This window comes from Lonchura striata, chromosome 4A (assembly GCF_050655825.1).
Source record: "Lonchura striata isolate lonStrDom1 chromosome 4A, ASM5065582v1, whole genome shotgun sequence".
Classification (NCBI taxonomy): domain Eukaryota; kingdom Metazoa; phylum Chordata; class Aves; order Passeriformes; family Estrildidae; genus Lonchura; species Lonchura striata.
In genome coordinates this window covers 18,789,701-18,813,574 of record NC_140742.1, presented here as the reverse complement: position 1 = coordinate 18,813,574, position 23,874 = coordinate 18,789,701, and the positions used below count along the sequence as shown (strand labels likewise).

Genomic DNA, 23,874 nt, shown 5'->3' with positions numbered 1-23,874 from the left:
TTTTGACCCAGCTCCATGAAGAGCACTTTGGGGAAGGAACCCAGCAGTGCCCCACCAAAGGTGCCCAGGCATGGCTCCCTGCCAGGGGCTGTGTGGTTGTGAGACCACAAAGGAGAAGACCAGGGTTGAAAAGGAAACTTTATTGAGTTTGGTTTGCAGATATAAGTATTCCTCAAACACAAGAACAAACTCTTACGAGGCCACAGCCCAACTAGCCTGAGACTCAGTAAGATGCAGAAACCAACACCGTGCTGTTCTGGGGAGGCCAGTGCTGACTATTAATAGGAAATCTGTTGTTTTGGCTGCTCTCACAGGCATAGTCCAATTCTTTAGCTCCACCAGCCAAAGCCAGCACGGTGGATGTGAAATCAGCTCTGGACATGGGTCCTCTACCACTGCCCAGCAGCACATGTGGCAGCAGCAGTGTGCGACTAAAGCAAAGACTCAGCATGGCAGGTGACCACCACTTCCAGCTCTGCTCATGAAGACCCAGGCCCACCTCTCACTTCTCCATGAGGGACTCCAGCTGCTCCTGCAGGGATGCCATCTGGAAAGGAGTGAGATGTTACAGTAAGGCGCATCTGGGACCCTGGGCAGCCCCAGCATTTTTGTCTTCTTGCACATCTTCTACCCACAACAGTGGCTGCTTTCCCTGTGTGTTTCCTGGAGCTGTGCTTGGGCTTGTCTGGGATAGAACTGGCACTGCCCACAGGGATCTGAGAGTGAGAACCTTCTGCCTTGGTACCACGCTGGAACAGAGCTGCCCAGGCAGGAAATCTGCCACAATCCTACAGCCACTGCCTTCCTTGTAAATGGATGCTAAGAGGTTTGTGTTTTGTGTTTTACCCCAGGGAGCAATCCTGGCAGCTCTGGACTGCTGACTGGACATGTTTTGGCTCCCCCAGAAGGAAGGCTGCAGTCAACCTTACTCATTGTATCTCCTCCTGCCTTGGGAAGCTCCATACAACTACAGGTACAACCCCACCTGAGGAACAGATACAACCCCACCTGACCTGGAACATGGTTGTTCACAGCAGCTGCTGTGGTGGAAGACTTGGAGAACTCTGTCAGGCCAAGCCTAGAGCAGTGTGGGGCCCCAGTACCTCCCACTCCACTGTGGGAGTTTCCTCACCTGCTGCTTCTCTCGCTCTTCTTGCTGCTTGAACTCATCCAGCACGGCCTGGAGACGGGTCTGCAGACACAAACATGGAGACCACAGCTACCAGTGTGCTCTCAGCAGAATGGGTGCTGCTACAACATGTCAAATGGTGCAGTGACAACCATCCCCTTGTTTCCTCGTTTCTCAGATTACTTTGCCTCCATGGGGAAATGCTGGAGTGTGTATGGCCACGTCACAGCTATTTTTAACCCAGCAAGCAAAGGCTCCTGGCTTCTCCAAATCAGCCTGCTGGATCTAATGGTGAGCCAGTGTTAAACAGGTTTGAAGAGACCCCAGGAGAGCTCTCACCTTGAGGGCAAGGTTCTCCACTTTCATGATGAGATCTTCCTGGCGCTTCCTCCTGTCTTGAGTTTCCTGGAGTTTACTTTTCAGGTTGTCAATCTGTTTCTGGATGCCCATGGCTGGAAGGGAGAGTGAGCTCAGACCCAGAGCAGCAGCAGAGCTGGGAAGCACAGCCTGCCTGGCATCCCAACAGTTCTGCCATGCTCTGCTGGCCACTCACCGATCTGGTTGGACCCCTCATTCTCCTGCTGCTGCCCATCAGACTCATTCAGCTTGTCCTGCAGTTGTCTCTCCAAGTCTTCCTCAGTGTCCATGATGTTCAGGTCTTCATCGTCATGATGATCCCTCTCATCTTCATCCTCGCTGCTGCTGCTGATGTCATTAAATATCTCCCGCAGTTCATCGTGTTCTAGTGGGGGGCAAAAGAGTTAAGACACAGCTGATGACCTGCCAGTGCCCTTTGCCTGCCAGGGACCACATCTAGAAATGAAACAGCCTTCCTCACTGCACCTGAGGAGCCATGGCCTTGCTTATGCCCTGACATTCCTGGGGAGGAGATGTCCAGGCTGGTGAGTGAACCATGGTTGTCTACTTCTTTTGTTTCATCTTCAGCAATGACTTCCCAGCCTGACAGAAGGAACAGGTGAGTCAAAGAAAAAGAGGAACTTGGAAGATGCAGTTGTGATGGAAGAGGCTAAAAATGGCAGATCACTGCCCTCCAACCAGTCTGGCCTTGTACCTATGGATACCCAGGATGAAACATCCCCTTCTGATGACTTCCCCTCTACTATTTCAGTTCCTTCTCAGTACAACAGCACAGTCCACAAGAAAGGTCACCTTGAGGAAACAATAAACTTCGAACAAGGCAAAGATGAAGCTCCAAAACTTCAGTGCTTCTTGTGTGTTTATGTCCCAGTGTCCCACACCCATGCAAAGCTCAGCTTGCTCTTTCAGAACCCCCCTGGTCACACACATGTGCTGTCCTACTCTTGAGCTCTTTTCCCCACTAAAAGGATACGGACACTGACAGCCTCAGCATCGGTGCTCAGGAGACGCTTCACCTCTTTTTCCACATCAGGAGATTCGATATACTGGGCCAGAGAGAAGAAAGAGAACAGAGACACTGTTAAATGCCTTGTGCATGCTGCTGGTGCTGGCAAATTACAAGCCTCCACCTCTGGATAGAGCACTGTTTCAAGGCTCTCTTATCTTCTGCTTTCTGCTCAGAATTTGCTCATATTTAACTGTGAAGTAATTTATGCACCCCCCAAAAAACACTCTATCTTTCTTGTACCCTGGTAGGTTGACTGCTCTCACTTTTCTGCTTATATTACGTATTTTCTAAGACCTTCTGTGTCTATGCAGAAAGTCCTTGAGGTGTTGACGGTCAGCTCAACTCAACAACTGAACTCAAACCCTTCCCATCCCACTCAAAAGAAGGCTTCATTTTTCACTTTTAAATTAGTCAGGAATTTTACTGCAGTGATATCAAATCTCTCCCGTGGGCTACAAGAATGTCTCAAGTAATTTGCTTCCCAAATGTCATGCAAAATCACACTCAACCCTGTTCTCAGAAACTTCAAAAGAGAGAAGAACAAGTCTTCCCAGCCTCAGGGTGCTGCATCTCCCCAACACCTTGCCTGGCTTGTGCATATGCACAGAGACAGTCTCTGAGCTCCATCTGTTGTCACTCCCCCAGCTGAAGTGACAGTGGTACTATTTGGGGAAGGGAATGGGCCATGCATAAAGAGAAGATTTAAGCTGCGAAAGCAGGAATGAGTGAAGCCTCATTTCCATGTGAGTCTTTCTTCCTTTGTTCTCTATGAGCAGGAAGAGATTTGGTGCGGCAAGGCAGCCACAGGAGTGAGGTCCAGCAGTACTCTGCATAGAGGACCTTCTCCTCAGGAGCATCTTGGAAAATACGGAGGAAACACCTAAAGAAGTGTTTAAATCTACTATCCTACCCTCACCCTCATCTCAGGTGAGGGAAAGTGAACAAATGTTAGAAAACACATGACTTCTGGCCCAATCACAGTTACAGCTCTAACATCTCTGCCCTTGGGTCCCTCCTAGCCCTTGGGTATTTCATCTGCATCTGGGTGAGAAGCAGCTCACCTTCTTCTTAGCTGTCTTCCGGAATCTCCGCTTCCGTACGTTTTTCAGGGGAAGAGTGACTGTGATAGAGGAAACACATTTCAGGCAGATGGCCCAGTGAGAGAAGCATGTGTGAGAAGGGAGAAGTTCCCTTCTGCAACAGAGAGAGCCGTGGAAAGGAGCAGCAGCACCACCAGTACCTGGTAGCTGTGAGCACCTGGCTCAGATGCGGTTACTGGGGTGGAGGGGCTTGGCACAGCCTCTACTCACTGCCATGGTTCCATATGAATTTCTTCTCTCTGTCCTTGTCCTTCTTCTTGTTTGCCTTGGGGTCGGTGGTCACTGTCTGCTCTTCCAAAGGTGGGTAGAGATCGCCATCCACAGTGCAAACAAGCATCTGGAATCCCCACATGAACACAAGGATGTGAAGGAACAGTGACTGCCCACTGCACGATGTCAGCCAAAGGGATTCGGGGGCATAGGGTGTGGGAAACACAGCTGCACCCCCAGCTCAGCTGGATACAGCAGCAGTTAAGCTGTCACAAGGACAATCACATTTCACACTTCAGGAATGAGGTTTCTAAAGACCAAGTGGAATGGGGAATTTTAAACTGCTAATACTGTGAGATACAGAAATTGGGTATGTTATAATGGGTGTCCAGTTGACAAAGTGTACAGGGTTTTCCTGGAAGGGGAGCAATGACTTAAGCTGTTGGTGGAGGCAAGAAGGACAGGTCATACCTGGCAAATATCTGCTGTCTTGTAGAAGGTTTTCTTGTCAATGGTTTTTAAGCTCTCAATGATGCAGGGCAGATCCACCAGCTTGGCTGCCAGCGGCACCCGGTCCACACGGACAATCCCATGGCGCCCATCCGCTGGGGAGAACCAGGGGATAGGTCAGTGCTGCTCAACAGCCACCCCAGGAAATACAGCCCTGGGCAGCAGAAACTTCACAGGACAACAGATGCAAGTAGCACAGCTTCAGCTGTGGACAGGCAGAGGTGCCTGGAGCAGATGCCCTGGTCCTGCTCACTCACCGTGCAGCTCAATGGTGAGCCTGTCCTTCAAGTTGACATTCCCAGACTGGACTGCTCGCCGCACAGTTGAGGCATATTCCTGAGAAGGGAATTCTTCAGGAGCTGGTGTGCTTCCTCCAAGAATTACCAAAGGCTTCTGCCCAACCTACCCAGCTTTAAACACCTACCATCCACATGCTGGACAGTAACTGCAAGACCCAGGGTGAACGGCACCCTCCTCCCAACACCATGTTAACATGGCTCTGCTGTTCCCAGTGCTCTCCACACCCCTTGGATGACACAGCTGTGACAGTGGTGTGAGGTCCCCGACAGAGACACCTGCCAGACCTCAACAGCACTGTGGGCAGTCAGAGCTCCCCTCGCCAAGCCCTTGTGGTCCCAGCAGGGCACAGTCTCACAGACTTCCAGAATAACTGGGACTGGACTGATGATGCAGCCCAGCCCCCCTGCTAAGGCAGGGTCACCTGAAGCAGGTGATACGCATAGACATCCAGGTGAGTTTGGGATGCCTCCGGAGAGGGACATTCCACAGCCTCCCTGGGCAGCTGTTTCAGTGCTCTGCCACTCACAATGGAAAGTCCTTCCTCATGGTGAGGTGGAACTTGTGCTTTCGTTTATCTGGTGCCCTGTCGCTGGGCTCCAAAAAAACAGTCTCGGCTTTACACACATAACAAACAGCAATAGGGGCACTTATAGCCGCTGCAACTAAAGAGCCAGCACTTGTTAAACCCTTATAGAAAGGTCCTCCCAACCCCTGTAGGTTGTCTCTAAGCCTCCTGCTCTGAGTGGCAGGAGCACCTCTCCAGGGAAGTCCGTGGAGAACCCGTTCAAAAGGACGGGAAGGGGCTACCCAGAGCACCCAACCCGCTTCCCCGTGCCAGAGCCGCAGCTTCCGCAGTGCCGCGTTAAGCCTCCGGCAGCCGGGCGGAGCTGGCGGGGCCGGCACGGACCGAGCTCTTACCGGGGGCAGCCGCAGCACGAACTGGCTCTCGAGCTCGTGCGGAGCATCGTCCTTGCCCTTGCTCATGCCGCCTGGTCCGGCACGGCCGCCAGCCCGCGCTCAGCCCCGGCCCGGCCCGGCCCGGCCCGGCCCGCGGAAGCCGCGCCCGGCGCGCCGCCCCTTCCGCCGGAGCCGCGGCCATGGGCGCGGGGCTGGGGCTGGCCCTGGCCTCCAGCGCCTTCATCGGTGCCAGCTTCGTCCTGAAGAAGAAGGGGCTGCTCCGGCTGCGCGGCCGCGCCAGGGCAGGTACGGCCGCTCCCGGGCGCTGTCCCGCTGCACGCCCCGGGGCCCTGGCGAGACTTTGCTCTGGCTTCATCCGAGGTTTCTGCTTTGTTTCCCCCGCGCTCAGGGCAAGGAGGGCACGCGTACCTGCGAGAGTGGCTGTGGTGGGCAGGGCTGCTGTGCAGTAAGTACCGCGCTCAGACTGTGCTGAGGCACACTCCCCATGCGGTCACGGAATGGGTTGGGTTGGTGGGCACATTAAAGATCAGCTCGTTCCAACCCCCTCCCATAGGAACACTCACTGTCCCGGGTTGCTCCAAGCTCCAGCGTCTAACCTGGCTTTGAACACTTCCCAGGATGGAGCAGCCACATCTTTCTGGGCACCCTGTGCCGGGGCCTCACCAATTTCACAGGGAACAATTTCTTCTGGTATCTAACTAAACGTACTCTTGCTCAGTTTCAACCTATTCCCCCTCGTCCTGTCACTACATGCCCCTGTAAAAAGTCTCTCTCCCTCTTTCTTGTAGGCTCCCTTTGCATACTGGAGGGCCACAATTAGGTCACTCCAGAGCCTTCCCTTTTAAAAGTGTGGTTGTGGTTATTTCCAGTCACTTTCATGTTTTGTTACTACCATTTTTGTTCGACTGCTTGAGTTTTATCCAAGTTTCTGATTATGATGTTGATCTCACTGTAATGAAACTATTCTAAAGTCTCTTACCAAGTTTCTCTGCTAAGCAGGAGCTGAGGAGCTGGTTTAGCTGGTTTGGGTTAAGTGCTTCTGAAGTGGCCTGCCCTGAGGATGTAGTGATAATGGCACATCCAGCACCGTGTAGGGCAACTTCAGCAGCTTTACACTTTTCAATGTTAAAAACCAACTGTAACTGATTTACCCTTTAAAAAGCTGTAAAAGCTGTTCCAGGAAAAGGACAGACGCCTTTCAGCTTTGTGGAAATTGTGGAAGAAATACTTTCCTGTGGTTGCTGCTCACTGTAGAGGCACATGTGTCTAAGGATCACTGTGCATAACATTGAGCTTTCTCTTCCCAAGGGAATCTGTGTGGGCCTTCTGCTTGTTCGTGCTGGTCCTGTTCTTCCCTGGTTAGCAACATATCTCAGAGAAACGGCATGCTCAGGAGGAAGCTGAGGCTTTTCTCACTACAGTCAAACTTGTATTTGGTGAATTGCTCCCACTTTGATGCTCACAGGAGTTTCTCTTGCAGTGGGAGTTGGAGAAGCTGCAAATTTCGCTGCCTATGCCTTTGCCCCTGCAACACTGGTAACTCCTCTGGGTGCTCTGAGTGTCCTTGTTAGGTAAGCAGCCTCAGAAACAGCCTCACTTCACCTACCAGCCCCTAGTGATGAAAGCAGTTGCTCTGCTCTCTATCCTCAGGTATCCATTTCTTGTCCTAATTGGTTTTGGAGGCTTTTTTTTTCTTCTTTTTCAGTGCAGTTCTGTCTTCCATCTTCCTGAATGAGCAGCTGAATGTTCACGGGAAGATTGGCTGCATCCTGAGCATCCTGGGATCCACTGTGATGGTGATCCATGCTCCACAGGAAGAAGAGGTTTCTAGCCTGGAGTCAATGGCAGAGAAGCTGAAAGATCCAGGTACAAAAATAAAAGGATTCCTGTTGACTTCAGGCCAATGACAGTAGAAGGTGGCATACAACTTGGATAGATTGGAAAGGACTGAACTAAATGGTAATTGAGCTGTTTCTTGTTCTGCACACCCCACTGGAATCATTAATAATTACCGAGTGGGCTGGCTTTTTACTGGTTAGTCTGTGAGGTATAGATGCAAAAAGTGAGGAGCAGGGAAATGAGGTGCAGCTGTCAGCAGAAGTGATTTGCCTTTGGCAGTGCCAGGAACTGCAGAGGGAATTCCTGTACATAAGGGTGGTAGTGCTGTGGCTGAGAAAAGACAGAGGAGGAAATTCAGGCAGAAGAACTCAAGGACTTACGCCCAAGATAGGTAGTCCTGGTGTTTTATGTTAAAGGATGAATCAAGTCACAAGGATTTGATGTAGGCAATAGCACAAATGGCAGAATAAGCCAAAAGAGATGGAGGAAGGCAGCATAAGGAGAAGAGAAAAACACAGTAACAGGTAGATGTTGCTGCTCATTAGGGGGACCACTGGCAGGGCATTCTTGTGGTGTGGCATTTTCCTTTATATCTCACTAGTCTGCAGAGTTCAGCCACGGCTTCCCAAGCCTTCTGTCACCTTCCTGGGCCTCCTGCTGCACTGGTCAAAAGCCCCCCAGCTCTGTTAGTGCTGTGGAGCCTGGCACTGCCCCTGGCACTCCTAGCAGTCTGTATCTCCAACAGCCTGACTTGTGATCGCACTGTAATGAGCTGTTGTTGTCTCTGCAGCTTTGCTCAGGCTTTCCAACCCTGTCCCCTTCAGATGGAGGCCAGAAAGGCTGATGGGGCAATTGCTTGCCTGTCCTCCATCTCTACTTGCTGTTCAGTCATATCTGTCACTGGTTCTGTTGTGTTCTGATGGGAGTTCTTGAATTCTTATTTCCCCAAGGATTCATTGTATTTGCTGTATGTGTCCTGGTGAGCTCCCTTCTGCTCATCTTTGTGGCTGGACCCCGTTATGGACAGAGCAATGTCCTGGTTTATGTTTTGGTCTGCTCTGCCATTGGCTCGCTGTCCGTATCCTGCGTCAAAGGCCTGGGGATTGCCCTGAAAGAACTGTTCTCTGGGAAGCCAGTCCTGCAGGAACCCCTGGGCTGGGTGCTCCTGGTGTGCCTGGTGATCTGCATCAGCATCCAGATCAACTATCTGAACAAAGCCCTGGACATTTTCAACACCTCTGTGGTCACACCCATTTACTACGTGCTGTTCACCACAGCAGTCATGACGTGCTCAGCCATCCTCTTCAAGGAGTGGCAGCACATGGTGCTGGACAACATCATCGGCTCCATCAGCGGCTTCCTCACCATCGTGTCCGGCATCTTCCTCCTGCACGCCTTCAGGGACATGCCCTTCACCCCCAGCCTCCTGCCCCTCTTCCTGCAGCCAGGCAGGGCAGACAGACATCAGTCCTGTCAGCACCAGCCTCTGCTGCCCTCGGAGGACAAGGGATCTCAGAGTGCAGAGGAGGAGGAGGAGGAGGAGGAAGAGGAGAAGTGAAAACAGGTGAGGAAGCATCTGAACTGCTGGCTTCCTACTCCCACTGCTGAGGCTGAACATGCTGCTACAAGAGCAGGAGCCTCCTGTGGCTACAGACAGGAGCGCTGGGAACTGCCCAGTTCCTGGCATCTTGTGTATCTTTGCTCTTCTTTTACATAAAGAATTAATCTGCTCTTGTCAGGACTCAGACCTCGGCTGTGCAGAGAGGCCTGCAGCACTAACACAGTGCTAACCCTGACTCCGTGGCAGATCACACATCTGGGGAGGCTCACAGTGTTTTTTAAACCCAGAGTTAACAGTTACAGAATGATCTAACATGGTGCTAAGGTTGCGCAGAGAGAAGACGGATGTCTGGCTTTAGAGGTGACATTCAGATAGTATTAATGCAAAAATTCCTCTGTCAAGTACTTGGTTTTGCTCACTCTGCTAGAATTTATTTACAGATTCACATCCAAAAACAGAATACAGCCCAAACTGGGAAACTTCAGTGGTGCTGCCACACGCTGCTGTGGCTCTTACAGAGGGACCAACCTCTTTGTGTAACGTCTGCTGTGCAGGTTGATGAAGCTTCCTGTACTCTATTAAAAACTGATCTGTTCAGTTACCAAGTGGTGAGTGATACATTTATACCAGGGGCTGTGTGAACACTGGAAGGCATGGAGCATTGCAGGGGTAGGAAGAATGCTTGAGTGCTCCAGAGAAACTTAAGTTAGGAGAGGGAATCACCTACTCTGGGAACCTAGTCCTTAGCTCTTGAGGTAAGTTTCTGACAGATAACTAGACAGCTGTGTCCTCAGTGGTACAGGTTTACATCTGCATAGCTGCTGAACACATCCTGAGTTTGTTCCCAGGAAGGCTGCTGGCTACAAGCCACCCATGTTGGGAGCTTGCATGCTCTGTCCAGCAGCCCCTGCAGTGGGTTGTGTGCAGAACTGCTTTACCAGGCTCCAGACCACTATCAGGGTCACTCCAGGCTTCCCAGAGACCTGCAGCGTATGAGCACTGCTGAAATGCTGCTGCCTTCCCAAAGAGCTGATCAGTGGTTGGTTGTTTTTCTAGTTTGAAGCTCCTCTTTGTGTCCTGGGGGCAGAGGTCCAGAAGACACACCCACAGGCCTCTTGCCAGTGACCTCCAAAGGTGAAGGTGCATGAGGTTATAAAGCAGCTGGTTAGTTAATCCCTGTATTTAGTCTCTGTAAAGAAACTACTCTCCAGGACAGCAGGAGCTGTTAAACTTTGGGGCAAGAAGAGGAAAAGCCACAGCCTCTCCCAGAAATAAGTTTGATTCATGAGACCAAATTAATTGAGCAACAAATCAGAATTCAGAAAAGGCCTTCTAGCCAGAAGATAGTTATGCCTCCTTCCTACTAATTTTGCCATAAATAGGATCAATGGGAAGGAGGAGGAGTGACAAGAAGGCCAGATTTTCCATTCTCAGTAGTGATCTATCTGAAAAAAGGAGAATCTCATATTAAAAATTGACCCAGTTAATATTTATTACATATACCCAGGGAAAGCAGTTAATGGAGCAAGTCAGCATCGACAGAGTTGTGCTGCAGTGTGAAATTTGGTCACTTGGCCATATGAACGATTTACCTATGGAAGCCTGGAAGTATTTTCCAGCAGTGGCACTGCCTGGGATGATCACTGTTCCCAACATGCTCTTCTCACTCGGGTGCCTGTCCCAGCCTGCTCAGTGATGGTGCCCGGGGCAGGTGAGGATGTGCCCAGGAGGGCTGGTTTGTGCAGCACTGTTTAGGGCAGTGACCGCGGGCTGGCCTCACCGGTCCCATCAGCGCTGGGAGCATCCGTGAAACGAGCATCAGCACCCTCTGCTCAGCACATTCCAAACGCTCCCTGCATGGCACCAGGGTCCCAGCACAAAGGTGGCCGCTGGCCCGCGGGGCCAGGAGCAGCACATCACCCCGACTTGGAGCATCCTTGTGTCTGTTGTGGGCTCTCATCTGGCTGCGACTTCCCCGAGACTGGCACTTAATCAAATCCTAACCCCCGAGCCGCTCCTGGCTCCGTGGGGCAGCCGTGACCAGGAGTGGGCATGGGCGAGGGCCTGGCCTGGCGGGGCTGGGTCCGGCTCAGTCGGACAGGCTCTCCGAGAAGGCCGACTTGGACTTCTGCGTCTGCTCCAGCCGGTTCAGGATGAACTGGCTCGTGTCGATGAAGCGCTCCACGCAGTTCACAAAGCACGTCTCGGCCCGGCTGTCCAGCTTGGGGCCCGGCTTGTCCATGCACTTCTCCTGCACACAGCGGGGTCCCGTCGGTCCCGGGGCCACCGCAGCCCGACCCTCCCCACCCCGCACCGGGGCCGTGCCTCTGGGCATCTCCAGCCCCGGGACACGCTCCGGCCCCGCGGGGTCCCGGTCCTCTCGGGATCCCCACCCCCCGGGCGCATCCCAGCCCTGCCCACGCGTGGCTCTCCCCGCCCCGCCGTTCCCCGAGAGCCGCCCCCTCCCGCTCGCTGCTCACCGGAGCTGGGGCTGCTCCCGCGGCGGCTCCATTTTGTCCCCATCAGCCTCCTCCCCCCGGGGACAAAGCTCTGCGCGGCCTCCCAGCCCGCCTTGCCCCACCATCGCCACCGGGGCCGGCGGCCCTGCCCGCCGCCCGTACCCAGCAGAGCTCGGTCATCTGGTGCACCAGCTGCTGGAAGCGCTGCTTCTGCGTCTCCACCTCGATGAAGCGCTGGAGCTGGGGGTCGGCCCCGCCCAGCCCGGCGGCGGACGGCGGGTCCATGGCGCTCCCGGTCCCCGCTCCCCCCGGCGCCGCCGCGCCGCGACCTTCACGTGCCGCCGGTGCCGCGCCCGCCCCTTCCGCCCGCGCCGCGCGTGCGCGCCCGCCCGCCGCGCGCCCCCTGCCGGCGGGGCGGAGCGGCCGCAGCCGGGCCCGGCAGCCGAGCGAGTGCCCGGGGCGGCGAGGGGCTCCGGGATGCGAGCGAGCCCCGGGGATGCGAGGGAGCTCTGAGCATGTGAGACAGCTCCAGGGATGTGAGGGAGCTCCGGGGATGCGATGGAGTTCCAGGGATGTGATGGAGTTCTGGGGTGGTGATAGAGCTCCGTGGCGGTGATGGAGCTCCAGGGATGTGAGGGAGCTCCGGGGATGCGATGGAGCTCTGAACATGTGAGAGAGCTCCAGGGATGTGAGGGAGCCCTGGGGATGCGATGGAGCTCCGGGAATGCGGTGGAGTTCCAGGGATGTGAGGGAGCCCCGGGGATGTGATGGAGTTCCGAGGATGCGATGGAGCTCTGAACATGTGAGAGAGCTCCAGGGATGTGAGGGAGCTCCGGGGATGCGATGGAGTTCCGAGGATGCGATGGAGCTCTGAACATGTGAGAGAGCTCCAGGGATGTGAGGGAGCTCCGGGGATGCGATGGAGCTCCGGGGATGCGGTGGAGTTCCAGGGATGTGATGGAGCTCTGGGGATGCGGTGGAGTTCCAGGGATGTGATGGAGCTCTGGGGTGGTGATGGAGCTCTGAGTATGTGATGAAGTTCCAGGGATGTGGTGGAGCCCTGGGGCGGTGATGGGGCTCCGGGGCGGTGAGAGAGCTCTGGGGATGTGATGCAGTTCCAGGGATGTGATGGAGTTCTGGGGTGGTGACAGAGCTCCGTGGCGGTGATGGAGCTCCAGGGATGTGAGGGAGTTCTGGGGATGCGATGGAGCTTTGAGCATGTGATGCAGTTCCAGGACATGATGAAGCCCTGAGCATGTGATGGAGCTGTGGGGTGGGTGCGGCTGTGGGGGTCCCCCAGGTTTCTGCACGCCTGTGCCGTGTCCGTGACAGCCGTGCTGTGTCCGTGACAGCCGTGCCGTGTCCATGACAGCCGTGCTGCCCGGTGCACATGTGTGTCCCGCTGGGCAGAGGCGGCGCTGGGCAGGGTCAGCGGGCAGTACCCGCAGTCAGCACTCCTCATCGGCGATGTCCAGGATGCTGCTCAGCAGCACGGTGAAGGTGGGGCGCTCCTCAGGCTTCTGTGGGGCAAGAAGGAAGCCTGGCTGGAGGCCGTGTCTGCCCCAGCCACGCCCCGGGGAGCCCCGTCACTCGCCCAGGGTGGCCGGAGGTGGCACCAGGGGTGAAAGGCACTCACCTCGTGCCAGCAGCTGTACATGATGGCATAGACCCGCTCCGAGGCTGCCTGCGGCCGGTACAGGCGCAGGCCTTGGATGACGTGCTCGGTTGTCTCGCTGTTGTTAAACCTCTCGTAAGGCATCTTTCCCAGGGAGTAAACTTCCCACATCAGAACGCCTGTTGGGGGAACAGCAGGGAGAGCTCATGGCATTGGAGCACCCGTGTCTGCACGTGGTTTGCAGAGGAGTTCCCAACCTCCAAATCATCAATGCTGTGCCCTTACCAAAGGACCAGACGTCAGACTTGCTGCTGAACTTGCTGTACAGCAGCACTTCAGGAGGAGACCACCGCACTGGAAACTTGGACCCCATGGAGCTTGTGTACTCATCATCTAGCACGTATCTGCAGCAGGAAAATGGATCAGGGTGCTTCACTTGGACTTCACATTTCCCTCCTCCACACAACTGACCAAGCCCAAAAGGAATGGGCAGCCCAGAATGACCAGAGGTTGCAGCTCTGCATGGGTTTCAGCAGTATGTGAGTGTTAGCCAGGATTGCAGAAGAGATTTGCTGACATGGAAGCACAGCAAAAAGGGGATGTGTAGAGAAAGCTGCAGCCAGGAGACTTGTGGGGAGGGAAAGAAGATAGAGGGAGAGGGGAGAAAGGGCCAGGGAAAGTAAGAAAGGGATGGCGGAAATGGAGAGGCAGAAAGTTGAGCTAGGCAGATGAAATGGGAAGATGATGGGAAAGCAGAGCTGGAGGGTGGTGGGGACAAAGACTAATGTGTAGAATTGATGGAAGGAGGAGATGGGGTACTGAGACAGGAAAGTGACACAGACACATCTACCAGACCTGGAAAGACCAAAATCTGACACTTTCACAATTCCTTGGTCATTCACCAAACAATTTCGTGCCGCCTGTGAATGGAGAAGTGGAGGCAGTTACTTCTACCTGCTCTTGTCTCTCCCATCCCCCTGCAGCAAGTGAATTTCATCTCATCCCCACCCACCAAACACTTCCCCTCACTTTGTCCTCCAAGTTCACCTGGACTGGGGCAAGCTAGAAAGGCCTCAGCAGTGACCAGCTGAGGCCTCCAAGCATCCTATCTATCTATGCACGGGTGACTTCCCGGGTGGGATTTTGCCTGAAGAAAGCAGCCACAGCCCTACCAGGTCTCTGTGCAGGAACTGCTTGGATTCCAGGTACTCCATAGCTTCACAGACATCCTTGCACATCTCCAGCAGCTCGGCAGGCTGGAAGCGCTGCCGTGTTTCCCTCAGGAAGTTCAGGAGGCAGCCGTTGGCCATGTACTCGGTGATGATGAAGATGGGACGCTGCTTAGTGCAGACCCCGTAGAGCTGCACCAGCTTCTCGTGAGACAGGTTCCTGTGTTGGGGACAAATGCAGTTCTGAGCATCTAGAAAGCCAGGGAGCAAAGAAAATACCTGTGAACAAGGAGAGTTTGGGAAGGGAAGGTGCTTCTGGCCCAGCTGAGAGTGGAAAACCTCACAAAGGAATTCGCACAAAATCAGTGGGATCTTGGATGCATTTTGCAGAGTATGGGACTGCCTAAAATTGTCCCTCCACACCTCCCAGGCAAGCAGCCATTCTGGCAAGGAGCATCCAGCACTGCCCTGCATGGTGCTCACCACTTACATCATGACTTTGGCTTCGTCAATAAACTCATCCTCTGACATGGAGCCCTCCCTGATCATCTTGATGGCAACGTTGTACTGGCCTCTCCATTTCCCGTACTTCACCACGCCAAACTGCCCTGTCCCGAGCTCCTTCAGGAAGGTCAGATCCTTGGGGTCGATCTCCCATGATCCTAGGACAAGAGTGTGAGTGTAATGTGGGTACAGGTGACCTCCCTGCACGGTGTTCCCAGTCATCCAATCTAGCAAACCCAAGAAAAACTCACAAGCATTTGCTGCCTGAAAAATCATCCATAAAATCTGAGACCTGTAACTCCAGGGGGTGGGAGCAAGGTAACTTGTGGAGTTTTTTGGTCAATACTGTCACCAGAGGGTAGTTGGGAAGTGGTTCCTAGGAAGGCTATGAGCCGTGGGACTGCTAAGATCCCAGCCTGAGAAAGCTGCTGCCAGCAGAAACAAACCTGTCACCCTGTTCTTTTAGAAGTTTTAAAGTTCTTTAAAAAGTTTTATATGCCTTCTAATGTTTACATATTTCTACTAGAATTCTCTATGCACTGTTCATAAATAATGATTGTTTTACATTCTTCTTTGTGGGAGGAGAAAATTGATAGACTGCTGAGTTGATCAGTGTGGTTGGAGAAGTAGCAATTTTATCCTCCCAATCCACTGTCACATTTAAAATTCTATATATTACAAAGTCAGAAATAAAAGTAACTTCCTTTTGCTCTTTTAATCTTAGTATGAGTGCATGAGTTATTTTGTAGTACGACACAAACCCTTTAGCCGGGGAACTGTGAGGTAGCCCAGTCTGGCTTACCATAGCCAAGGCCAGCTGTGGAAGGAGCACTTTTCTTGTGCTGAGACACGGGGTACTTCAGTCTGGATATGAGCCCTGAAACACAGCAGCAGAGATTGCCACATCCCAGCAGGGAACACAACTCCTGCCCTCGGTGCAGGAAGGTGGGGATGCCTTGGTGCCAGTGCAAACTGTCACTCCACTCTGTCTCCAGAACACTGACCTGCAGAGTTGTGCTGGTGGTAGGTGATAAGCTCTGGGATACTGTTGAACAGGTGTTTTTCTGCCAGGTAATACTGATTCTGGGGGGTGCAGCAGACCACATAGTGGCGGATCGTGCCTTGGGGGTCTCTGGAGAGGGAGAACATGAGGTCAGTGTCGTGGGTAGGAGAGGCAGAGGGTGAGGGGTGCCTGGAGGGGCCCTCTGAGGGAGGAACAAACTGTTCTTGGAGCCACTTACACAGAGGACTTGGCATAGACGGAGACAGTGTATTTCCCTGTCTTGCTGGTGGAATCTCGGACAATGAAGCCCCCTTCCTTACCCTAAAACAGAAAGGGGAAAGGGCACTGGGTGTTTGTGGGGACTGTATGTGACTGTAATAGGCAAAACTTGAAGTGAGTGAAGATCACGGCATGGCTGGAAAGGATGTAGTGAGTTAAGAGGAATCCTACTTCCAGTCCCTGCATGGGAAGCCACCTCCTGAAGTGGCTGCCTGGAGGAGCTCACACAGGGATAGGGAAGGTTCCTGGGGCTGTAGGGGCAACACTCCTCTCCCAGAAAAGCCAGGGTTGGTCTGTGCTGGACACAACATGAGAACAGCCCATGGAGGGCTGGTGTGTAGAACAGACCCAGCCTCGGGAGGCAACACTTACCTCCTGTTTCAGCAGTTGCTCTGCTTGGCTCCGAGTGATATTCTTTGAGTACCACCTGGAACAGGGACACAGGACTCAGCCATCAGGGAGATCTCCACAGCCACCTCTGTCCCCAGCCCAGTCTGACCCTGGCCCAGCTGGGACAGGCATGCAGAGAGCAGGGCAGGGATGGCTGCCAGGGGCTGGAGGCTGTCAGAGGATGTGGAAGAGGGAGAAGGACCCAGCCAGGCTGGGCTGTTGGGCTGAGTAGGGTAACGACCAAATGGAAAATGTCTCCAACCAAGTGCAACTCGCCAGGTGCCTGTGCCCTCTCTTACTCAAAAATCTCCAGGGAATTTCTGGTTTCAGTGACGTAGTTGCTGGGGATGTATCCTTCCCTCCTGCGGGAGAAAAGGGGCTGGTCACACTCTGATGGAGCAGGCCAAGAGGAAAGGATATTCCTGTCTAAGGAGGCTGAGTAGACATGGGCTCAAAAACTTTGGTGCAAACCCATTTGGAGATGGCTGACACCACAATTGACTTCAGCCTCCTCCACCTCCTCCCCAGGGCAGCCCACAGGTGGGCAGGCAGCCTGTCCTCACCTGCGGGTGCTGAAAGGGTGTGTTTGCCCACCAGTGCCTGAGCACCAGGCCAGGGCAGTGCTGCAGAGCCATGGCCATGGGCAGTGGGAGCTCTCACCCGTTCTTGTCAAGGGCTTTCCACCAGGGCAGGTGGCTCTCCTCCAGGATGAAGTACTCCTCGCCCTTCTGCAGCTGCAGGTCCTGTGCGTTCATCGGCTCGTAGTTGTAGAGGGCCACCACCTTCTTCATCTCCCCTGCTGTGCTGGGGGCTGGCTCGGGAGGCAGAGGCTTCATCACCATCTTCCCACAGGGAGAGGGAGAACGTGGGACACGGTCAGGCTCACACACACCACATGACACCCTGCCAAGGCCTGGGAGGGCAGTTGTCTCAGGCAAGGTCAGGGCAGTGTTTGTCTCAGCTCCCACGTGTATCTCTACCAGAACACCTATTTCCTCTCCCTGGACTTTTCATCAAAATATTTTTCCTCATCTCCACAAAAAGGTAAGTGTTTTCTCTTTACCTTTTGGCTTAACCTGTGGCTCCTCCAGCCTACATCAGGGCTTTACTCTCTCAGCTGCCCTGGGAAACCTTAGGGTTAAGATCATTTGACTTTGGGCTCCATCCCCGGCTTCAAGCTCCTTCTCCCTTAGGTCACCATCTTGACCTCCCTCCCCAGAGCAGAGTCCTGGCCTGCACATCTCTGAGCAGTCATTGAACATGTTGGCTTTTTCCAGGTCCATCTTTTCTCCAACACTTTGGAGCAAACCCTGACATTGGCCTTTACCTGGTCCTCCTCAGGAGTTGGGGGAAGGGGCTTCTTTGTCTTGCGATGCGACCGCCCAACTTTTAAACCTTCAGAACAGAGGAGGGGCTAAGGTGAGAAAAGATCCCTGGCTTTCTGCTGCGGTGCTCCCCAGGGCAGGGGGACAAGGCAGTGGGAGGGTGCCTGGTGTCTTACTGCCATTCCTGCTCTCCAGAATCTGGCAGCCCATGGCGTTCTTGGCTGTCTGGGAGCAGCACAGGTACTGGCCGTCGATCCAGAAGCAGGGGTGGTACTTCTGGACCAGGTCGCTGTTGTACCGAATCACTGTGGCAGAGAAGATGTATGTGACCCAGGGCTGTGTCCCCAGCCTGCTGCAAGAGCTCTCTGCTCCCTGAGTGCAAGTGGTCAGCTGCATTAAATCATTTCCTCTCAGCTGTGCTGCTGTCCCCTGAGCCCTGATGTCCAGGTTTCCCTCAGCTTACCACTTTTGTTTCAGTGCTGTGGCTGTGCAATCCCTGTGCCACAGGGAAGGGCCAAGCTTGGCTCTCAGATCTGATTTAAGCTTTTTGAGCAGCTCTGCAAAGGGGCATGAGCATGGTTGGAGCCAGTCACAGAAGGACCTGGCCCTCCTGCCAGCTAAAATATCCAATAATCCCCAGGCTGCTCTGGCCCATGGTTCACAGCTCTTTTGAGCCTTTTTTTTCCCAGAAGTGGGGTGGGAGGCCAGTGCTGTGCCTGGCTTTTCCATGGGAAGAGGAGGGCACTGCCACCACCCTGTGCTCGCTCAGAGACTTCCCTCGCAGGGAGACTATTCCCTTGCCAGGCAGGCTGACCAGCTTGCTCATACTTCTCCCCAAGCTAGAGGGACAACTGGATGTGCCTAAACATTGCTGGCAGCCTGGGGCTGGCCCATAGCAGCTGCACGGGGTGCAGAGAGCCCATTCCCTGGTGGAATAACAGCAAAAAGGCAGCATTTTCTCTCCTTTCCCTATGGATTCTACACTGGCTTGAGCTGCCAGAGCAACCCTCCTCCCTCAGCAGGGAAGTGGGAGAGGACTGGCTGCTCTGCTGGGGCTCTTGTGAGATAACCGACTTCCCCGTTATCAGCCTGCCCCTCTTCCGCCTCGCTCGAGCCAACTTCCCCTGCTTGAGTGTCAACTCAAGCAGCTAATCCCACTCTGCCAGCACAAAGCCACAGAAAGACACACACACATGCACCAGGAGGCACATACAGGCGGCTCCAGCAGATTTTGGGTGGTCGGAGCCCCTTGGCACACTCCCAGCTCCAGGAGGGAGCACCCAGCCAGCTGAGCATTAGCTCAGCATTACTGAGCAAGGCTCGGGGTGGTTTGGGGAAGATGCTCTGTGGCTCCCAGCAGGCTTGTGGTCCATGTTTCCTAAAGCACTGGGCACCCAACCCTCACATGCCAGCGGTATGGCTACATCTGCTGTTTCCTCTTGCCCTCAATGGTTTCTGAGCTTGCTTGAGCTGCTTTGGAGCAGGTTTGTGAAAAGGCAAGGAGCCTCAGCCAAGGGAGCTGTGGTGCTGCAGAGGGTGACAGTGTCTGCTTGCTCCGGGCAGGAGAAGCTCGCTCTTCCTTCAGACATGGGACAGGTAACCATGAGCCAGCGAGGTTAGCAGACAGGTAAGCAGACAGGTTGCCAGACAGGTAAGTAACCTGGGAGCCTGGCACTGTGGGTCAGGCACAGGCACAGCTGTGCCCATGCTGGCTTCCCAAGGGAGCTGCAGAGCCCCCGCACTCACCGCTCTTCAGCTGATGGATCCAGCGCTTGCGTAGCTCCTCCGTTGGGGAGAAGATGTAGAGGGGCCCCTCGTCATAGACCACCTGCAGGACCACACACCTCAGTACCACGGGCAGGGCTCTCACGGCAGGCAGGGGGGAGCTGAGCCTTGTGGCCACCCCGAGCCAGCCCTGCCGGTGTCTGCCAGCCCCGCACGGTGCTCGCGGAACCGTGACAAAGAGGTTAAAAATAAGCCCCCTCCCCCGAGACTTTCCACTTCCTTCTCTGACTTTCAGTGTGCTAGGGGTGCACTGGGTGCCAGCAGGGCAGGCAGCTGGGCTGGGGGCTGAGTGTGCAGCCAGCATCCCTCCAGCATCAGCCAGAGGACTGAAAGGGGCAGGACAGAGCTCAGAAGCAGGTTTCCATCTTAAACAGAGCTGGCTCGGGGCTCAAAGAGGCTCGCCTGGCTGTCCCATGCAGTGTGGACAGCAGCAGAATGTCTCCAAGAAGCTGAGTGACACCTGACACAGGGGCAGTGATGCCATGTTTGACCCCAGGCCCCTGTGGGGCCCTCCCCGCAGGACCTGCCACCAGGCAGAGTGGACCAGCAGAGAGGGTGCAGTGGAAACTCACCTGGAAGGGGTAGGGGAACCGTTCGATGATTGAGATCTGCTCCATGTTGTTGTAATCCTCCCCTTTCCTCTGGAAGAGAGAGGCAGAGATGGATGGTGCTCAGCTGCTGGCATCTCCTCTGGAGCAGGTCCACAGCTTTTGGCATCCCCCTGCTCTGCATCGAGCTGGACCTTTGCTATGGTGTGGACAGAGCCCCTCATGCCAAGCAGGGTTGTCCCCCATTGCCACCACCCCAGAGACTCTTCCTGTTTCTCCAGTGAGGGGACAGATGCAGGGACCCTGGGACCCTCCTCACCGGGGCCTGTCGCTCAGGGGGAGGGTTGTTTTCAGGTGCCACTGTCTCCACACAGGTGATCTTCTCAACGTCCACAGAGCCCTTCTTACTGCCCCGGCGCTGCAAGAGACATTCTTGGTTCAAAGGGTCACCAAGCGGAGACCTGGAGAGAGTCAAACCAACCCCCTCCCTGTCCAGCCACCCCTTGGGCTGCGTGCTGGCAAGGGACAGCTGGTGACTGCTGGACACTGGCATGGCACAGCCCCTGTGGCTGCAGACTCACCCCCCGCTCAAAGTCATACTCATAGTAGGACAGCTTGCTCTCTGTCAGCAGGAACAGGCGCTTCTTGAAGTTGAGGGGAGATGTTTTCTTCTTCTGCTGTGAGCGCTTCAAGAAGATGCTCTCCAGGATGACGCTGGCCATGTCAACCCCCTGCTCTCCGCCGTGCTGCGCTCACCGGCTCGCTGTGGGCAAGACAATGCTGGCACGGCGTTTGCTCAGCCCAAAACCTGCTCGGCCTCACTCAGGTGCACTCTCCCCCTTGCCCCAGGGGCAGACAGGGGGTGCTGGGACCCCCACAGTGGGGGGAAACAGCCGCAGAGGAGTGAGGGCAGGTCAGTGTGGGTTCTTTGTGACGTGACCTCTCCTGGCCCCTCTCCCACACCAGCCTGCAGACCAAGCCACCACCCGGATGGCTCCTACTCCTGCTGAAGAGGCCCCCAGGATATGCAAGATGGACAGAGAGCTGGAGAAAGAGAGAAGCGGGGGAAGCTTGGAGCCCCGGGGAGGAGCGTGGAGCCAGCTGTGACACCCTGCAGGCGCTCCTCCCCTCCAGCTCTGTGCATGTGAGCCTGTGTGGGCTGTTTCCTCCTGCCCCACCACAGCCTCTTCGTGCTGGGGACGTGCTGACTTGGCAGTGTGCAAGGGCTGGTCACGGGAGACCAATCCCTAAAAAGCTGTGGGTAGGTCCTGGCACTGAAAGGCCACAGTGCTGCCAGGAGCACGGAGTAGCCCCAAAGTCATCCTTCCCCTGTGTGTCCATGGAGCCTGCAGGAGTGCAGGGATGGAGCTCAGCTCCCCTCTGAGCAGCACTTGTCAGTGACCAGGCGTGAAGGACTGCCTCCAGCCAGCAGGCAGAGGGGTTAAATCCTTCCCAAGCCATCAGGAAACCTGCCCTGAGCCTCTCTGGGGAAGTGCAGTGCAAGAAAGGGCTCATGAGAGCCCTGCATCCCACAGCTGCCTGGTCTTTAGCAGCTGGAAATTGCCCTAGCCCATCTCTTGGAGCAGCCCATGCATCTCACCCCATCTCTCATGCTGTACCCAGGAACTGTGACCCCCGGTGGGCCCAGCACCCACAGAGCCACATGGCCGGAGCTGTGGGCTGTGACCAGCACCTGCCTGCAGTCTGGGGAGCTGATGAGTGAGCTGTGTGGAGCCCCTGCTGAGCTGTGATCCCCTGGAGCTGTGTCTCAGCTCCCTGTCTCCTGCCTGACCACCTACAGTCCCTGCTTCCCCTTCACCTTGACCTTGTTCCCTTTTTTCCTCCTATAAGCACAGCTTTGGAAAGCAACCCGGGAGAAGCTGCTTTTCTGCCCTGCTCCCCACAGCCCATCTCCTTGGGGGAGGTTCAGAGGTGGGCCAGAAACAGGGGTTCAACCCCCCATTCCCCAGTTGAGTATTCCATCCACTCTCCACACACAGGAGATGGGCATTGCTCACTCACAACAGTGGGGAACAAAGATGCCAGGACCCAGTCCCACACACTGTGCCTCTCTCCAGGCAAGCCCCAGCTTGAGGACAAGAAGCAGAGGTGTCCTCCCAATGCCCAGACCCTCCCAGCACAGCCCCTGCTGCTGCAGCACTGACCCTGCCCCATAGTCCCCAGACAGGCTGGGGACAAGCAGGAGTCCTTCTCCCAGGCTTCTCTCTTCCCTCCTTGTGGCTCTTACGGCTCAGACCTTTCCAGCTTGCTTGGGTAGTCAAAAAAAACCCCACTTAATAAATTAGTCATCAGAGTCTTCCGGAAAAAACAGCAGTGTGCCGATTGAGGCCTCAGGAGGAGGGATCTGGGGTCCCCACAGGTGGCTGGTGTGGCCCCTGACCCCCAGACTGCTGGCAGGGTTGTGGATGAGCCCAGAGTGACTCCAGAACCATCCTGTAGCCCTGTGCCTCATTTTCCCTACTTATCAAGTGTGGCTGCTGATCCTGTGTCCCAAGAGCAGGAGGGCTCCCGCTGCCCTCCCTAGCAAAGACACAGGGCTGAGCAGAGGGGCCCTGGGCTCCAGCCCATCCCACCACAGTGCCAGGTCCCTGGAGCTTTACCTGGAGTCACAGCAGTGGGGTCATGGCCAGCAGTGCCAGGCAGGCGGGACACGTCCTCACTGAATCCTCTGGATGGAAATACCAGGGGGGAAAGGACAACGAGTGTCTCAGAGGGCTGTTGTGCCCCATCACGGCACAGTGTCCCTTTCCCCAGCACTGCCACCAGACCCGCCCTGTCCCTGCCTGTCCTTGGCGGGGTGGGCACCCCACGGGGCTCGCCCCCGCAGCCACCACTGCTGTGCTGTGACAGCAGTGACGAGTGGCTGTGTGGAAGCATGTCCCGTGTCCCTCCTGCCAGCTCGTGTGACTTCCTGCCATGCTCACACCTCCGCCCAGTGTGCTCTGAGACCACCACCAGGCCTGCCGCACACTGCTGGCCTCACGCCACCGGGCACGGTGTCCCACCACGCTCCCGGGGCCGTCCCGCTTCCACAGCAAGCTTTGATGGGGGGCTGGCAGGGACAAGAGGGGAGGGTGACAGGGTGGAAACATCACAGCCCTCATGTTTCAGGTTGAGCCCCGAGGGTGTCAAAAGTGATGGGCAGGAGGGACAGCGGGGGAAACCTCCTGTATGGGAGAAACTGCTGAGCAAACCCAGAGCTGCACCCCAGCAGGGCCCACTGCAAGAAGCACAGGGGAGGAATGGCCAAAGACACTGGCAGAACCCCAACCCCTGGGAGCCCGGGCACCGCTGTGACGCCCAGCTCCAGCACCCAGCTCCCTGCCCGCTGCAGCCACAGCCCCACGGCAGGAGGGCGGGCTCAGATGCCACCTGCTCGGGCTGTGGGACAGGGCAGGGACCACTGCCCGCCTCACCCGCACCCTGTGTCCTGCGCCAGCACGGCTCTCCTGCCCCAGGGAGCCCAGCAGAGGTGTGAGGCCAGCAGCACAGGCCACACGGAGCCTCCCGCCACCCCACAGCCCACAGCCGCTGCGGCAGGGCCCCGCCGCTGCCCCGGAGCCCGGCGGCAGCGCTGCCCGTGCCCGGCTCCCGCACTCACCGAGCGCTCCGGGCAGCTCCGGCCAGCCCGGCCAGCTCCGGTCAGGGTGCCTGTGGCAGCAGGGCCGAGCAGGGACGGCAGGGTGCGCAGGGAGGAAGGACGGGGCCGGCCAACCCCACCCTTTCGGTTCCCCTTTTTTAAGTTTTCTGACTCAAAGGCAGCATTTGTGTTTCCTCCTGCAGTCAGCTGGGCCGTGGCCGCGGGGTCACCAGGCCAGCGGC

General features: G+C 55.6%; 4 protein-coding genes across 8 annotated transcripts; 1 reads left to right on the top strand and 3 right to left on the bottom strand.

Annotated features, from left to right (window-relative positions):
• Positions 1-125: 125 nt before the first annotated feature.
• Positions 126-5,676, bottom strand: TAF7L (TATA-box binding protein associated factor 7 like). Its single transcript, XM_021534498.3, has 11 exons — positions 5,555-5,676; positions 4,594-4,672; positions 4,298-4,431; positions 3,827-3,953; positions 3,578-3,636; positions 2,481-2,553; positions 1,973-2,089; positions 1,683-1,871; positions 1,469-1,581; positions 1,133-1,192; positions 126-547 (listed from the first exon to the last, which is right to left on the bottom strand). Exons 1-11 carry the CDS (start codon positions 5,618-5,620, stop codon positions 503-505), a joined length of 1,062 nt encoding a protein of 353 aa, XP_021390173.1. The 5' UTR covers positions 5,621-5,676; the 3' UTR covers positions 126-502.
• Positions 5,677-5,718: 42 nt separating this feature from the next.
• LOC110472641 (magnesium transporter NIPA2) lies at positions 5,719-9,555 on the top strand. The gene is made up of 5 exons (XM_021534499.4): positions 5,719-5,839; positions 5,943-5,999; positions 7,035-7,125; positions 7,260-7,420; positions 8,344-9,555. Exons 1-5 carry the CDS (start codon positions 5,734-5,736, stop codon positions 8,949-8,951), a joined length of 1,023 nt encoding a protein of 340 aa, XP_021390174.3. The 5' UTR covers positions 5,719-5,733; the 3' UTR covers positions 8,952-9,555.
• Positions 9,364-12,780, bottom strand: TIMM8A (translocase of inner mitochondrial membrane 8A). 2 transcript variants are annotated; one of them, XR_014952408.1, is made up of 2 exons: positions 11,435-12,780; positions 9,364-11,205 (listed from the first exon to the last, which is right to left on the bottom strand). XR_014952408.1 is itself a non-coding variant. In XM_021534501.4 (2 exons), exons 1-2 carry the CDS (start codon positions 11,696-11,698, stop codon positions 11,044-11,046), a joined length of 285 nt encoding a protein of 94 aa, XP_021390176.1. In that variant the 5' UTR covers positions 11,699-11,723; the 3' UTR covers positions 9,364-11,043. The 2 variants fall into 2 exon arrangements, 1 of the variants encoding a protein (XP_021390176.1); XM_021534501.4 differs by having other exon boundaries at positions 11,576-11,723.
• On the bottom strand, positions 12,280-23,842 carry BTK (Bruton tyrosine kinase). 4 transcript variants are annotated; one of them, XM_021534599.4, is made up of 20 exons: positions 23,654-23,836; positions 22,653-22,720; positions 20,613-20,794; positions 20,351-20,449; positions 20,056-20,124; positions 19,445-19,526; positions 17,875-18,003; positions 17,701-17,768; positions 17,034-17,215; positions 16,673-16,735; positions 16,356-16,410; positions 15,943-16,025; positions 15,706-15,833; positions 15,504-15,578; positions 14,688-14,859; positions 14,201-14,417; positions 13,884-13,948; positions 13,314-13,432; positions 13,050-13,207; positions 12,280-12,933 (listed from the first exon to the last, which is right to left on the bottom strand). In XM_021534599.4, exons 3-20 carry the CDS (start codon positions 20,751-20,753, stop codon positions 12,862-12,864), a joined length of 1,977 nt encoding a protein of 658 aa, XP_021390274.1. In that variant the 5' UTR covers positions 20,754-20,794; positions 22,653-22,720; positions 23,654-23,836; the 3' UTR covers positions 12,280-12,861. The 4 variants fall into 4 exon arrangements, 3 of the variants coding, with proteins under 3 accessions (XP_021390274.1, XP_085426641.1, XP_085426642.1); XR_014952407.1 differs by lacking the exon at positions 12,280-12,933 and having other exon boundaries at positions 13,193-13,207; positions 13,314-13,948; positions 23,654-23,842; XM_085570515.1 differs by lacking the exons at positions 12,280-12,933; positions 13,050-13,207 and having other exon boundaries at positions 13,295-13,948; positions 23,654-23,842.
• Positions 23,843-23,874: the final 32 nt, after the last annotated feature.